We start from the raw sequence: 13878 nt of genomic DNA on the forward strand, positions 1-13878 counted from the left end.
GAATAGCAGTGGAAAGGGGGAGAGTCAGAGCAGGTTTCACAAAGGAGGTTATAACTAAACAGGGTTGCAGAAGACGAGTAAGAATTCACTTTGATGGACAAGAAAAAAGTTCCAGATCAAGGCAACACTGTGCAAGGGGCAGAGCAGTGTAACTCAAATGATGTGTTCGAGGTCCTGCTAGTAGTTCAATTTTTTTAGAATGTAAAACACAAGGAGAACTAGTAGGGGGTGAAGCTGCAAAGTACCCCAGGGACTAGGTAGGTATCCCATCCCCTGGTCTTTATGCAGTCAATGCCTGGCATTTAGTAATTGCTCAGTTATGTTGGATTTTTTTAAAAAATCATCAAACTAGGCCTTAAAAAGCAGGGAGTATTGGTTTCTGGTTTGGATTCCCATTTACTTAGCTCCTGCTGGGTTACCTAACCATCTTAACCATTATTACCGAACTTTACCCTCATAGCAATTGTGCAAGCTAGGATTCAGTGCTTCCTACTACTTACTGCTAAGGAAACAGGCCTAGAGAAGAGAAGTGACTTTTTTAAGAACCCGTAAATTATGAGTAACATAGTTGGGATTTGAAATGGGATCTCTCTGGCCCTGAATCCTAGACTGTTTCCCAGCCCTGCACTGGGCTCAGGGGTTTCCCTCACACATATCCTTCTCTTCTTCCCACTGATTTCTCCTGCATGCTAGACCCTGTGCTGGGTGCCTGGATAAAGATGACCCCCCCAAATAGAAGGGACTGATATATAAACAATGAAAACATACAAGATCAGAGGGAAGCCAAGGGACCATGAAAACTCAGAGGCAACTGACCCAACTTTGGGGGTAAGAATGAACAACAGTTAACCAAGCAGGGGATATGTGAACACAGACAATCTAGCCCAAAGTCCAGAGCGTGGAGTGCTCAAAGAACTATAGTAGTTCTGCTAAGCTGAGAGTCAGGATGGCAAAGGAAGAGAGCAGGAGTGGTAGGAGGTGCCTCTGGAAAACAGGGCGGGTCAGAGAAGGCCAGTAACACAATGTCATAGATCTGAGTGGAGAACATTGAAGGATTTAAAGTTGGGGGGGGGGGGATGGAGTCAATTTTGCCCAATAAAAAGATCACACTGTGTGTAGTGTGGAGGGTGGGTTACAGGGAGAGAAACTGAACACTGAAAGGCCATATAGGAGACAACTGCACATTTAAAGAGCTCCTAAGGTTATGAACTAGAGCAACTGACATCCAAGATAGCTATAGCCATTAAAGAAACACTCAAGAATGTCTTGCCCATGCCAAATGTCCTGGGCTCTGGGTTCACCCATGACTGCCTCATACATGGTGCCAACCCTGGAGTGGTCAGTCCACCAATGAAAATTTTTATGAACTATAATTAGGGTAGAGATGGAAACATATTTTTTGGTTAGGCTCGGAAGGACGAGTAGGGGGATACACAGAGGTGAAGACAATAAATTTAAGAAATTTGTAAAGGTAGACTCCATTGGACCTAGAGTATGGAATTGGAAGAATGTAAAAGAATGTGGTCAAGGAAAACTCTGGATACCGGTGTGGGCACTCCTGAGTGGATGGTGGTATCCCCTTATGAACTGAGAACCCAGGAGGAAGGTGCCTTTTTGGGGATGTCGACATCCACGTTGGCCTCGCGGTTTGCGGTGCCTGTGAGAGCTCCAGAGGATTCCAGCAGACTGCGGCAATGTTGGGAATCCTCTAACGGGACTGCTGCAAAGCTAGGGGCTGGGGGCGGGACAGTTGGGACACGAAGTGTGTTCGCCCACGGGTAGTTGGGAATTCCGACTTCGCCTCCTCAGCAAAGCGCAAGCCTCTGCGCCGGTGCCATAGGGCGGCCGCGCGGGAGCTGGCAAGGGGGAGCCGGGGCGAGGGCTCCGGGACAAAAGCACCGCGGCGGGATGGGGCGTGGAGAGTAGGGGGAGGACCTGGCAGCCGCTAAAACTGGGGCGGGCAGGTGTTTGCGGTTAGTGGGAGGAACCCCAGGGCGACCCCAGCCGGTTCCTACGGGACTACTAGCAACTGATTCCTCGTCCCGGTCCAGGCGCCCCCCCACCCCCGCCCCCATCGTGAACTTTCACCCCCAGCGCGTGAGACGGCAGCGGGTCACGTGATCAGGGCCAACATGGCCGCCGCCGCCGCTGGGAGCTGAGGTGCCGCCGCCGCCGGGCAGCCGGGGGGAATCCGCCCGCATCGCTGCCCTTGCGGGCCAGGCGGCCGCGGGGGCCGGAGCACCGGAGACCGAGACCGGGGCGGCGCCGCGCGGCGGCCACGGGGTCCCGTTAGAGCATCCCCAGCGGCTATGCCGAGGGCCCGGAACGGCCGGCGGAGCAGGGGGGCCGGCAGGAGGGAGGAAGTAGGTTTGTTTACGGGCTGTTTGGGGCGGGGCAGGCCTGAACTAGGGTCTGGTGCTGAGGCAGCACCTGACGCTCTCTTCTCTTTTTTTGCATCTGCCGGGGATCTTCCCCTAGACCTTCCTGCGAGTGCGAGCCAACCGGCAGACCCGACTGAATGGTGAGTCTTTCCCGGCCCCTCCCTCCGCCCCACCCCCGGCCTCCTCCCTCCTTCACTGCCTGAAGCTCCTGGTCTGTCTGTGACTCTTCAACTTTGAGGCCCATTGGTTTCGTCGCCGTCAAATCGCCTAAGAATGTGCTTACTAGGGCGGCCGCCCTCAGTTTCCCCGTCTGTCTAATGGAAGTTATGGTTCCTAGTGCCCCCAAGCCTCTTTAAAGGCCTTGAAGAACCCTGGGGGGCAGTAAGTGCCAGAGAATGAGGAACAAACTACACAATTCCACTCGGGAGCTGGGCTTTGAATTTGCAAACTGCTGGGACCTCACTGTACAAACCGGCAGGGCGCTGAAAATGTTTTTCTTCCAGTTTTTAATCAGTGCCCGGTAGTGTGAATTCAGCCTCTCTGCTGAGACTTGACAATGCAGTGAGATCTGGAGTTCCCACGGCAACAGGAACTAACTCATCGTAGGGCTCTTTGAGTTATCAGTCGGCCCACATTCCACAAAGGTGATCAGCATGGGCTCTGCAGCTCTTAGAGGCCTCTCTGAAAGCACACCGTGTATGCACTACCTGGCGGCCCCCCCCTTTGGATTCAAACCTCTGGAGCATTCCTATTTGACGAACACAATTGAATGATCCTAGCTTTTTGTGCTGACTAGGGTGTGGTATATCTGGGGGTTTTAAGGGGTTCAAGGAAGGCCCTTGGGTAAGTGCGTGAAGCTATGAACTTTCAAGATTCCCCACTCCTGCCAGTTGGTTTCTGCTGCCTGGCTGAGCCCCAGTCTCAGGAGGGAAAAGCAGTTATGGCCTGGCACCATGCAAAGCATCATTCTAACATCTCTGAGAGGAAAGTGTTAACACACATTTTGTAGATAAGGAAACTGAGGCTGGGAGTGGTGAAGGTGACTTTTCACGCAGCTGGGATATAACTGAGCCATCGTTTAAAGTTTACCTCCAAAGCTTGTGCCTCTGCGACCATGCCAGGCTACCTCCTTGGCAGATACTTTGGCTCTGCTTTCTCAGATAGCCTCTTGGTAGGAAGCAAAGCTTTCCTACCACACTCAGTAAACTTAGTTTAGGACTTGGAAGATGAATGACGAGAATAAAAAACAAACGTGCCTTGCTTAGCTGGGAAGACCGTAATGCCCAGTCCATCAGGTTGCTTTTCTGAGACTACAAGAATCTTCTGTCCTGGGTGGCCCGGGCAAGGACACCATCTGGTATTGCACCCTCCTTGGCAATTCTGTGAAGTTCATTTCTTTAGTCTTCAGTGTCTGTCATAGGTCCCTTCCTACCAGAAAGGCACTTACTCAGGCTCCATGCAGGGTAGGTAAGGAATCTGCATACTGCTGCACAGTTTTCTAGAACTCTTAGGGCCTCTTACTCAGTATTTTCTGATGACTACCATCCCTTCTCCATCCCAGCCCTGGATCTAGAGTATCAAGGTGACTCAAGCCTGAGATTTCAAGGGTTAGGGCAGTCAAGGCAAAGGATCTAGATCTTTGTCCCCAAAATTAAGTAGGGGACCAGAACGTAGTCCTCTGTCCTATAGAGAGAGCCCAGGAATTTGAAGAGATGGAGCAGGCTACAGACCTGGGTTTCTCAAACTCCATGCTTAGTTCTGGTGGGATGATGGCTTTCCTGTTGGTTTGGGTCTTTGTAAATCTACTCTGTTTTAGAGTTGGAGGTGGGTCCCTGCCTCAGACCCTCAACAGGCAGAAGCTGGGACCCCAAGTGCATATTGCTGCCCTGGCACACACTGTTGATGCTGATCAGTCAGGGGAAGAGGACAAGAGAACGTTATAGCCTATGGAGTCAGGCCTGGTTTCCTCTTGTGCCCTTGCTACTTGTTAGCTACTTAAACTAGTGCCTTGATCCCTCTGAGTCTTGAGTTCCTTCCTCTGTTAAAGTGGAGAATGCATGAGCTACCTTGTATAAGATATTTGGCTCTGAGCTTAGCACACAGTTGAAGCTCTAAATTATAATATATCATCTCTGACCTGTGTCACTTCTCACCTCTGCTTCCTGAACTGCACTCATGAGCTTCCTACCAAGGTCAGTGTCCATAAGAAAGTGCTTCCTGGGCCTGCAGTGGGGAACTTCTCCCTCGTTGGCTGCATCCCCCTCCAGTCAATCTAGTCTCAGAGTAGTTAGCTCTGCTTCTGCTGTTGGATCTGGGGAGGGGCCAGAGGGAACATAGTCCCTTGTTTTGACCCCTTCCTGCTTCAGTGACAGGAGGGCTGCAAAGAGGGATTAGTAAGCTAATTAGAAATGATTGCATCTCTCAGCATTAATTAGCAGTACTGTGGGCTTACGGTGTGTACTTTGGAATTGAGCCCCCTGTGGGACAGCATGGCAGGCAGTCCTCTGCCTCGGGGGTCTGCCAGCCCCTCTGCACTGATTAGAAATGATGGAACAGGTTTGGGTAGACACAGTAACAGCTGCCCTCTCGGAGAGCCCAGGGCTCCCTGACTCAGACCCTCTCTACCTTTATGACTGGGCCTTGGTCTCCTCTTCTATAAAATGGGGCCAGTGGACATGCGAGAAATTCTTCCTAAAGTGATTCTAGATAGGACATTAAGAGCTATACCTCTTGGCCTAGGAACAAAAGGAGTTTTAGCTGAGAAGTGAACAACAGGCCAGATCAGGCCCCTGGATGGGTTCTGGCCAAGAGATGTTCTCTGAGGTTTTATTTCTTGATACCAAAAGAGCCATGGTCTTGGCCATCTGGGGAGATACCCAGCAATGGGGAGTGTCTTTGCTCACTGGATTGATTGAGCACTGCAGGTAGCAAGGTATGGGTTGAGCTTGAACCAGCTATGGCCAGAGAGTGAACACTTCCCTGGCCTAGCACCAGTGTCCCCAGGTGCTCTTGGCAAGGCCCAGTCCCCAAAGGAGCTGCATAATGAGAAGGTGCTGCATAATGAGGGCCAGATCAGGCACTGAACAAAAGGGCTAATTGGCTGGCAGGGGGTCAGGATGTGTCAGCTCCCCTGGGACTCTGGGAGCTACAGTGACCGTCTGCCTGTTCTGTGCTTTGTTTTTGGTTTCTCCATGCAGCTCGGATTGGGAAAATGAAACGGAGGAAGCAAGATGAAGGGCAGGTATGTCCCCTGTGCAACTGCCCCCTGGCAGGATCGGAGCAGGAGATGAGTAGGCATGTGGAGCATTGCCTTTCTAAGGTAGAGGGGCCATCACCACCTACCTCCCCTTCCCCCCTGCCACTACTTGCCGACTGCCCCCAGATCTACGGGCTGTTGGGGTCTCCATGTGGTCTCAGAAGCTTCTTCCTCCCTGTTCTTTGCCCTCTTCCTTTGTTTTCATTCTCCCATTTCTCCCCTGGGCGCTCCAGTGGAAAAATTGTTGGGAACAGGCCCAGGTCTTTGACCTCTAGATTGGTTTATTTCAAAGGAGCCCTAGAGCTGGGGGTCCCTCTGGCATATCACAGCTGGGGGTTAGGGATGGCCTGGGACCTGCATGATCCTGCTCTGCTCTTCACAGAGGGAAGGCTCCTGCATGGCTGAGGATGATGCCGTGGACATCGAGCATGAGAACAGCAACCGCTTTGAGGAGTATGAGTGGTGCGGGCAGAAGCGGATACGGGCCACCACTCTCCTGGAAGGTGGTTTCCGAGGTATTAGCAGCTGACACATAGGCAGTGGCACTCTGGTGGCCAGGCCTCTGCTGGGTATCCATCTGTTGGGAGCTAGGAGGCCAGGGCTGGTGGCTGGTCATCCATTCCACCGCGTGGGAACTGCTGCTGGTGGGGCTCCTTTGTGGCCATGCTGCCTGCCTGTGATGTGCATATTAAAATGGATGTATTTGGGTGGGGAAATGGAATTGTGAGGCTGCAAGCTAGGAATGACGAGGGGGGCTCTCAGCCTCGGGTGATGCATTGAAGGTGACAGCCAAGCCGCGTTAGCACCTGCATAAAATATTAAAGGGACGGTTATGCATTTATCACTCCATCCCTCTTAAGGCTGATAAATGAGAATCCAGCAACCTGCTGTACACCTCCAGCACTGGGGGCCCTGAGGGCTTCCAGGCAAACACATTGGATTTTCCTCCTCCTCCTCCTCCTCCTCAGCCCCATGTCAGGGAAATCAGTTACAGAGGAGAGAGTGAGTTATGGCAAAATTTGACCTCCCATGAGCTTCATTGGTGAATCTAATTTTAGTTCTGATCCCATCCCTTCTCCCTGGGCGCCCTCTGCCCTAAAGCAAGAGAGGCCTGGACCCAGCTGCTCCCTGCTTCCCTTGGGCTCTTCCCCAGAGTGCAGAGGGGAATGCAGGGCCTGCCCAGCTCCATTCCCCCTGCCCATCTTCTTGGAGGGATTTGACTTGGCCCAGTGGAAGTCCTCTACCCCCACCAGGTCATACAGCAGACAGGTTGGGTACCCAGGGTCAGTGTCCTCTTGTTAAACTGCCCTGCTTTGGGCAGAGGAAAGGGGAAACTGTCTGCCTCCTGGCCTCCAGCTTTTTTCTCCTTCCGTGCATAAGCACAGCTGGCAGTGCAGTGATGGTCTTTAAGTGATCCAGTCTGCTTCCCATCTGCCTCCAGGTCTCTGGGCAACACCCTTGGGAATACTACTGTGTCTGGTCCCTGGGGAATCTCACAGCAGCTGGGAAGAGGGTCTCCACCTCGTTGTGGCTGTGCTACATGGACTTGCTGAGGAGTGGTCTCCATAGTGCCATCCATTGCAGACTGGCTACGTGGAAGGGCTACAAGCTACAAGCATTTGGGGACAAGCCAAAGTATAAATCAGGAAGGTTTATCAGACCAAACCATTACCTGAGCCCTGAGCTGGAGGAAGTTCATTTGCCATTTCACTCTGGTCCTGTCCTGGAGTTTTAGAGTGGGTCCCTGAGAGGATGAGCAGCAAAGCCTCAGGCCCCTGAATTGCACACACAGGTGTTTGCTGGCAGCCCCTGCAGGGTCAGTTCCAGGACAGTGCTCGGGGTTCACTCTATTGGCAGTTGCAAATACATCTCCCATTGCTGTGGCAACTTCTGAGTCAGCTTTCTTGGCACAGAACTGGACCTGATGGCTTCTGGGCACCAGACGGCATGAGGGGGATACAGTTGTGTAAGGCCTGCTGATGGGCCCACAGAGTGGTGTGAGGGGCTCTTAGTCCCTGAGCGGTGGTCAGTTCTCCCTGAGTGTTTATGCTGTGAGGCTGTTCCCTTTAAGAATTCCTGAGGGGAGTTCAAAGGGGGCTCTTCTTTGAGCATCTTGGAGAGCGAGGACGAGCGTGGGACTTGAAGGGGGAATGGGCTGGAGGTGCCTTTATCTGCAGAGAATCGCTCCAGCTTCCCTGATAGAAGCTGCCACCGCCTCTTATTAAACAGCTTAGTGCAGTCGAAAGGCAGGCCGACTTGAAAGGCCGTTACACAGCGAGACCAGCAGGGGCCACAAGGCGGAGAGCGGGATGCAGTGGAGCAGAGGTGCTGAGGCTCCTGGGGCAGAGGTGGAGGGTTGTCAGAGGAATCCCTGGCTGATCCTGGCTGCCCCTGCCCCAGAAACCCTGCGTGCAGAAGCTGGCCGTCTGTCAGCCTACCCTCCCTGGCCGGGACCAACAGTCCCCAACTCTTGGGGGGCTGGGTGTGGCCTGCCAGGCTGGCCAGTGTCACTGCAGTGCATTGATCGCCCGCTGGGCGGGCCAGGCCGCAAGCTGGGCAGCACGTGCTTAATGTGATTGAAAGGCAGTTAAAATGGCGGTGACCTTTTCAGGAGGAATTAGATTGCCTGCCAAGACCGGTTAGAGGGAGTGATAACGCTGGCTGAAGAAGCTGCCCAGCCAACTTCAGAGAGAAGGAGCAGAGGCAGGATGAGCAGGCGAGCAGTGAGGCCATTTAAGCTGTGCTGTACGTGCTGACAGAACAGAGATTGCTGTCCTTGTTAGATATGAAAGAATTGAAGAATTGCAGATAAGTTCCTGTATCTGAGCATCCACTTTCCCTCCTCCCAGATCAGGGCCCTTCGTCATCCTCAGCAAAGCTTCCCACCAGGCCCACTGGAAGTTGGTCTGATGGAGCAAATCGGTTACCTTGAATGCAGTCTGCTTTGGGGCCAACGAACAAGCAAGAGTTTTGTTGGAGACACTTGGCTGAGGAGACTGGGCCTTACAGGTGGACCTGTGGCTACTGAGGGTGAGGCCAGATAGCTCAGGCCAAGGAGTGCTTGGAATTGGGGTTTTAGGACAAAATGAAGGACCAGACAGAACAGGTAAGCATGGAGACAGGTCCAGCTGGAAATAGATCTTAAAGAGGCTAAAGGAAATAGGTACAGGTTTCAAGGGTAGTTTGGAAGAAACTTAGGTTCCCTAACACAACTGCGTCTGTTTCTCCCTACCCAGTTAAAATTGGCACAAAGGGCAGTACATACAGCCTAGTGCCTCATCAACATTTCCCTAAGAGCTCAGCAGTTAGGGGGAAAGATGCTCTTCTGAGCCACCATGCCAGCCCTAGGCAGGGTAAAGCAACTCCAGGCTAGGGCATCAGGCCACAGGGAAAACCTAATTATACAGCCATTTTACAAACCTGTTTCTACCTTTAGTCAAAGGAGGTATGGGATGGATGAGCCTCAGCTTTCCCTGTTTCCTACATCTAGCCCCTGGGTCCTAGAGGAGAGCATTGACCATAGTGAGCCTTGATTCCTCCCCTGTATTGGTTGCCAGTGAAAGTTCACCCAGCTAGATTTGGGGGGCCTGAGCTCATCGTATCTGGAATGGACAGGCTGGAGATAAAACATGGGAATGGTTGCTTTCAGATAAGGTGACAGTGATGTGGACAAGAGTGGTGAGATGAAGGAATTTCCCAGGAGGCTGCACAGGAATTGGAAGGTGTTGCAGCTGTGTCCCTGAACCCCAAAGGAAATTCTGTGCTAGAATCCAGCACTGAGCCCCTTTGGATCAAACTGGTGGAGTGGCGGGAGAAAGAGGGTACTGAGAGAGACAGCTAGGCAGGGCCTGTACTCTGCCCTATCCTGGTCTAAGGCCTGCATCTCTCTTAAGTTCCTTTCTTTGACTCAGGCTGGTTCCAGGTAGCCTGGGGTGAGAATGCTCAGAGAGGATAGGCAGGGTAACTTTGGCCCAGATCTTTTAACTGACTATTGCTTGGTAAAACTTCAAAGGCAGATAATGGCTCAAGGGGATGAAAGGTATTGCGAGTCCAAGGGCATGGAGAAACCAGCCTCGCCCTAGCTACTGGCTCCTTCCTTTAGCATGTTGATCCCCCAAAGTGGGAGCCCTGGGTGCTAAAAATGTCCCCCAGCCCAGCCCAGCTGCCTGGTCCATTCAGTGACAGGCAGTCCTGGAATGGGAGGGTTCGGGCTGTGGCCTGGCCTTCTAACTCCTTACCACCTTTAGTTAAAACTTGCCTGGTGGGAGGGGTGAGGAGAAGTAGCAGGGAGCAGAGCACCTTCAGTCCCCTATGGCAACTGACGGAGAATTAATCGCCTTTTGGAACACAATTGTTAAACTAGGACAGAGGGAGTGCAAGCAGAAGGAGCAAGTATCAATGGTTTTAAACGGCGTCTGTCTCTCTGCGTCTCTCCTGACGTGAGGCAGTGAAACGCGTTATTGAGGAGGCCCGGAAAGTGGCTAAGTGCGTTTGACACACGCCAACTCCCTGCCTCCACACTGGATAATTGCATTGTCAACTGTTCAGCGAGGTGGCAGGTGACACTGCAGGCCGATTGATTGTCCCGCATCGCCGCTCCCCAGACTGTCAGCTCCCCAATCGATGGCGTTTACACAAGACACCGTAACTGCATCTGTAACTAATTCCAGTGTAAAACTCTCTGGAAGCTGCTGCCCCTACAGCCTCTGACCCCCCTCCCCACCCCTGCCTTTGGACAGCCCATGCCACTGGAGGGCCCCAAGACTTTACCTTTCTCCCTGGGCTTAGTTTTGTTGGGAGCAGCAGGTGAGGAAATCAATTGCTCCTGTTTTGCGGTTTCAGGTTCCAGGACTCTAGTGCCCCCAATAAATGGGCATCTCCAGTTTCTCAATCGATCACCTGATCAATTGATTGAATTAACACTGACTTTTTTTCCCTTCTCCATGACCCAGGAAGAAATGAGTTTATGAGACAGGGGTCGTTTTTACACAATTCAGACTTGCTTATCATTTCTGCACTTACCCTCTCCCTCTCTATTGTGAAGTGTTCTCTGGGGGTGGGGGGTGAGGATGGATGGACTTTCTTTCACTGCCCACCTTCCCAGGCCTAGGTGTCATTGATCATCAGGCTTAGTTTGCCTGTGTGGGGCCAAGCTCCAGCAAGGGGGCCTCCCTGGTGACTAAAGAGCACTGTGGGTCATCTTGGAGGTCTGGGAGCGTCGAGTCCCTTCCCCAGATAGCAGCAGGAGTGGCAGCTTGCCTGTCACCCCGGGAGCTATGCTGAACAGGAGCCAGAGGCTTGGAAAGGCGCTCTCTGTGCCATCTTGCTTCTGACTACTGGCTTGGGATGTTCCAGCAGCTGAGAACATAAAATGACTGTGGAGCCTTCCTCTCAGCAGAAGGGGGGGGGGGCAAGCTGGCGGGGCACTATCTGTATAAAATGGCTTTATGGCTGTTTCTTTTTATTATGATTCTGCCAGAAGTCAGCAAGTGACATTTCATTAAGAAAATAAAGTTTAATGTGCTGGGAAGGAGGTTGGAGCAGGCTGGGGCAGCACCAGAGTGAAATTGGCAGCAGCGGCCTATTCTGAACACCTATGGGGATAGGGAGGGGTTCCCAACATCTGTTCCCTGGGGCTGGGGTCAGGGTCAAAATAAACCACTTGGACCAGAGACAGAGAAGCCTTTTCCATGGCAAGCAAGATGTGTACTGCTCTCTGTCCTGCCCAACTGGTCAGAGGATCAGAAGGTCACTGTCCGCTGGAGTCTAATAGGGAAGGTTGTGTCCGGAGAGGTTTCTCCAGGCCACCAGCTAATCAGGCTTCAGCCTGCTTCTGGCACAGGGCTCACAGAACGTAACAAAATCACACCATTAGCTTGTAGCCATTACTGCTGGGGTGTGCTGTATGGCATCTGCTGTAGACCTGGCCAGCTCTGTGCTGGGTGATACTAAAATGATAGCAGTTGAGTCAGACTTGGGCTTTCAATCTGGTGAGGGGCAATGACAATATGTGGTAATAAGTTTCAGTGTGGAGTTGCACAGGAGTCTGGGAAAACACTAAGGAAGGGACATGTATGTAGAAATACCTGAGGAAATCTCACCCACCCTCAGTGCTTTGAGGGTAGGTATCAGGTCTTGAAACTCTGTCCTGGAGACAAAGTGAGGCAGAGGAAGATCTCAGTGAAGGTTGAAAGAGTGTCACTGAAATGAGAGTTCATTCAGGAATTATTTCTAGAGCAACTACTTCGTAGGCACTAGGAGAAGGCATGGATGAGCAAGTCAGACTTGGTGAGTGAGCAGGCATTTGTTGTGTAGACCAGAAGAGAAAAGGTTCTAGGCAAAGATAACAGGAGGTATGAAGGTATGGGGAGCATGAGAAAACATGTAGGATTTGGGAAAACCAAAAGAGCTATGCTCCACTGAAGTATGACTCCAGGCTGCAGAGCTGCTATATGTCTTGAGAAGCTGGGACTCTTCCTGGCAGCTTTGGGGCGTCCTGTTTTCTCGGCTTTGCCATAGGATCTTTGCTTTCCTTTTTGCCCACCCACAGTGCAGAACTGGGCTGAGCCGAGGATGTGAGGCTGACTGCCAAGCTGCATATACTTGGGGGTGGGGGAGTGTTGACAGGGCTCGGGGGGCACAGGCTGTAAGTGAACGTGATAGCTACATTCTGATTGATGGCAGAGTTTGTCTCCCAAACTGTCAGAGGGTTTATAGAGGTGCCACTCACCCACAGGCAAGAATTGCTTGTCAGGACACCTGGCTGGGAACAGGAGACAGAGCTGTAACTTGGTGTTTTCCAACCTAACGGCCCTGCTGGTGACCTGCCTGCTGCCTCGAGTGTGTTGGTGCCTCAGTGTGGAGGACAAATGAGACCTGTCAGGGGGGTGGAGCAGAGGCAGTTCCTGGTCTCTCCCTCCTGCTGCTTAACCTCTGGGATTGGAGGAACCTTTCTGAGACCAGAAACCAGATACGTGCAAGGAAAAAGAGGATCAGGAAGAAAATGTTTTTGAAATGGGCTTAGAAGATGGAGAATATTCCAGATGGAGTGAACAGCATGAGCAAAGGTCTTAGGAGCAGGACATGCAGGTTATGTCTGAAGTGCAAGAGTCAGTCCATATGCACTGGGCCTATGGAGTGAAGTGAGGGAAAGAGTGGAGGAAGTAGGTCCATCCGGATGTTGATAAGAGCTGGCCAAGGAGCCTAGACTTGATTGTGCATGCCGTGGGAAGCCATAGATGGTTTTGAGCAGGAAAAGAAGGGTCGGTAGGGTGAAGGAACAGACATGAGGCTTGAGGACCCATGCCAAGACTTAACTCTAATGAGTGGAAGAAATGGACAAGAAGAAATTTCTGAGATCATTAGGCAGAACCCTGAGCTGCTGCTTCTCCTCTGTCATGATTTCCTTGCTGAAATCTACTCACCACAGATTCCACTACCTTCATTTCTCTGTGTTCTGGCAGGACTGCTGTGCTGGCTAGTGAGATGTGGTCTGAGACCACTGGGTGAAGTCAGGGGCAGGGAGGGAGAAGCAGTTTTGTGGCCCCTGACCCTAGGCTCTTAGGAAGGGTGGTCTAGAAGTCAGACCACATGGCAGATGAGTGGGCCTAATGTGGCTTTAGCACCTCACCCCTCCTCATTGGCCAAGAGTCTGTCTTTGGCTGGTCCAAATGCACCTGTGTGGGGTCAGCTGCCTGTCAGCCCTGTGGCCCTACCTCCACCCAGCCTGCTTGTCCTTATAGACTGCTTTGAGAAGCAGGTGTGCATGTCTGTCCTCTCTTGTCTGTGCCTTCATAATCCTTTTATAACTGTACTTGTCCAGGAATCTGGGCTGAGTGAGGTAGAGATGAATAATTAATGTCAGGCGCTTCAGACACCAAATATTTGAACAGCTGCTTGCTGTTTTTACTGGCAAGGACCTAGCGGCCAAAATCAGGACGTTGGCTAGGGGTCTTGCTCTACAGCTCTGACTGGCCTTAGCCAGCCTGTTCTCCCCTCTGATGGCTTTGTCAGGCTGGACCAGGCTGCCCAGGTGGGGGTAGCTTTGTAGACCTGAATTTCTCTGTCCTTTTCCTATTCTTCCCAGACCTGGAAGACATGTGAACAGTAGGCCTAGACTGGTATCTCCTGAGGACCTAACATAGTGTATAAATGGGCTAGTTTATGAGCAGAGATCACTTGGAGCAGCAGGCAGTAGCAGAGAAGGGTGAGGTATAAAGAATAACAGGGGATGAAATATCA

The 13878-nt window shown here is 52.0% G+C and overlaps 1 protein-coding gene across 5 annotated transcripts in view; it reads left to right on the plus strand.

Annotated features, from left to right (window-relative positions):
* Window positions 1–13878, plus strand: part of RNF220 (ring finger protein 220) — a 209514-nt gene that overhangs the window by 188502 nt on the left and 7134 nt on the right. For 2 of the 5 annotated variants that reach the window (XM_073233800.1, XM_073233801.1), the window contains exons 6-8: window positions 2479–2521; window positions 5579–5700; window positions 6020–6152. In XM_073233800.1, coding sequence (XP_073089901.1) covers window positions 2479–2521; window positions 5579–5700; window positions 6020–6152 — 298 coding nt within the window. Of the gene's footprint in view, window positions 1–2102; window positions 2364–2478; window positions 2522–5578; window positions 5701–6019; window positions 6153–13878 lie in introns of those variants that run through there. The other 3 variants (XM_073233802.1, XM_073233803.1, XM_037021971.2) reach the window with 2 other exon arrangements.

This window comes from Manis javanica, chromosome 4 (assembly GCF_040802235.1).
Source record: "Manis javanica isolate MJ-LG chromosome 4, MJ_LKY, whole genome shotgun sequence".
Classification (NCBI taxonomy): Eukaryota; Metazoa; Chordata; class Mammalia; order Pholidota; family Manidae; genus Manis; species Manis javanica.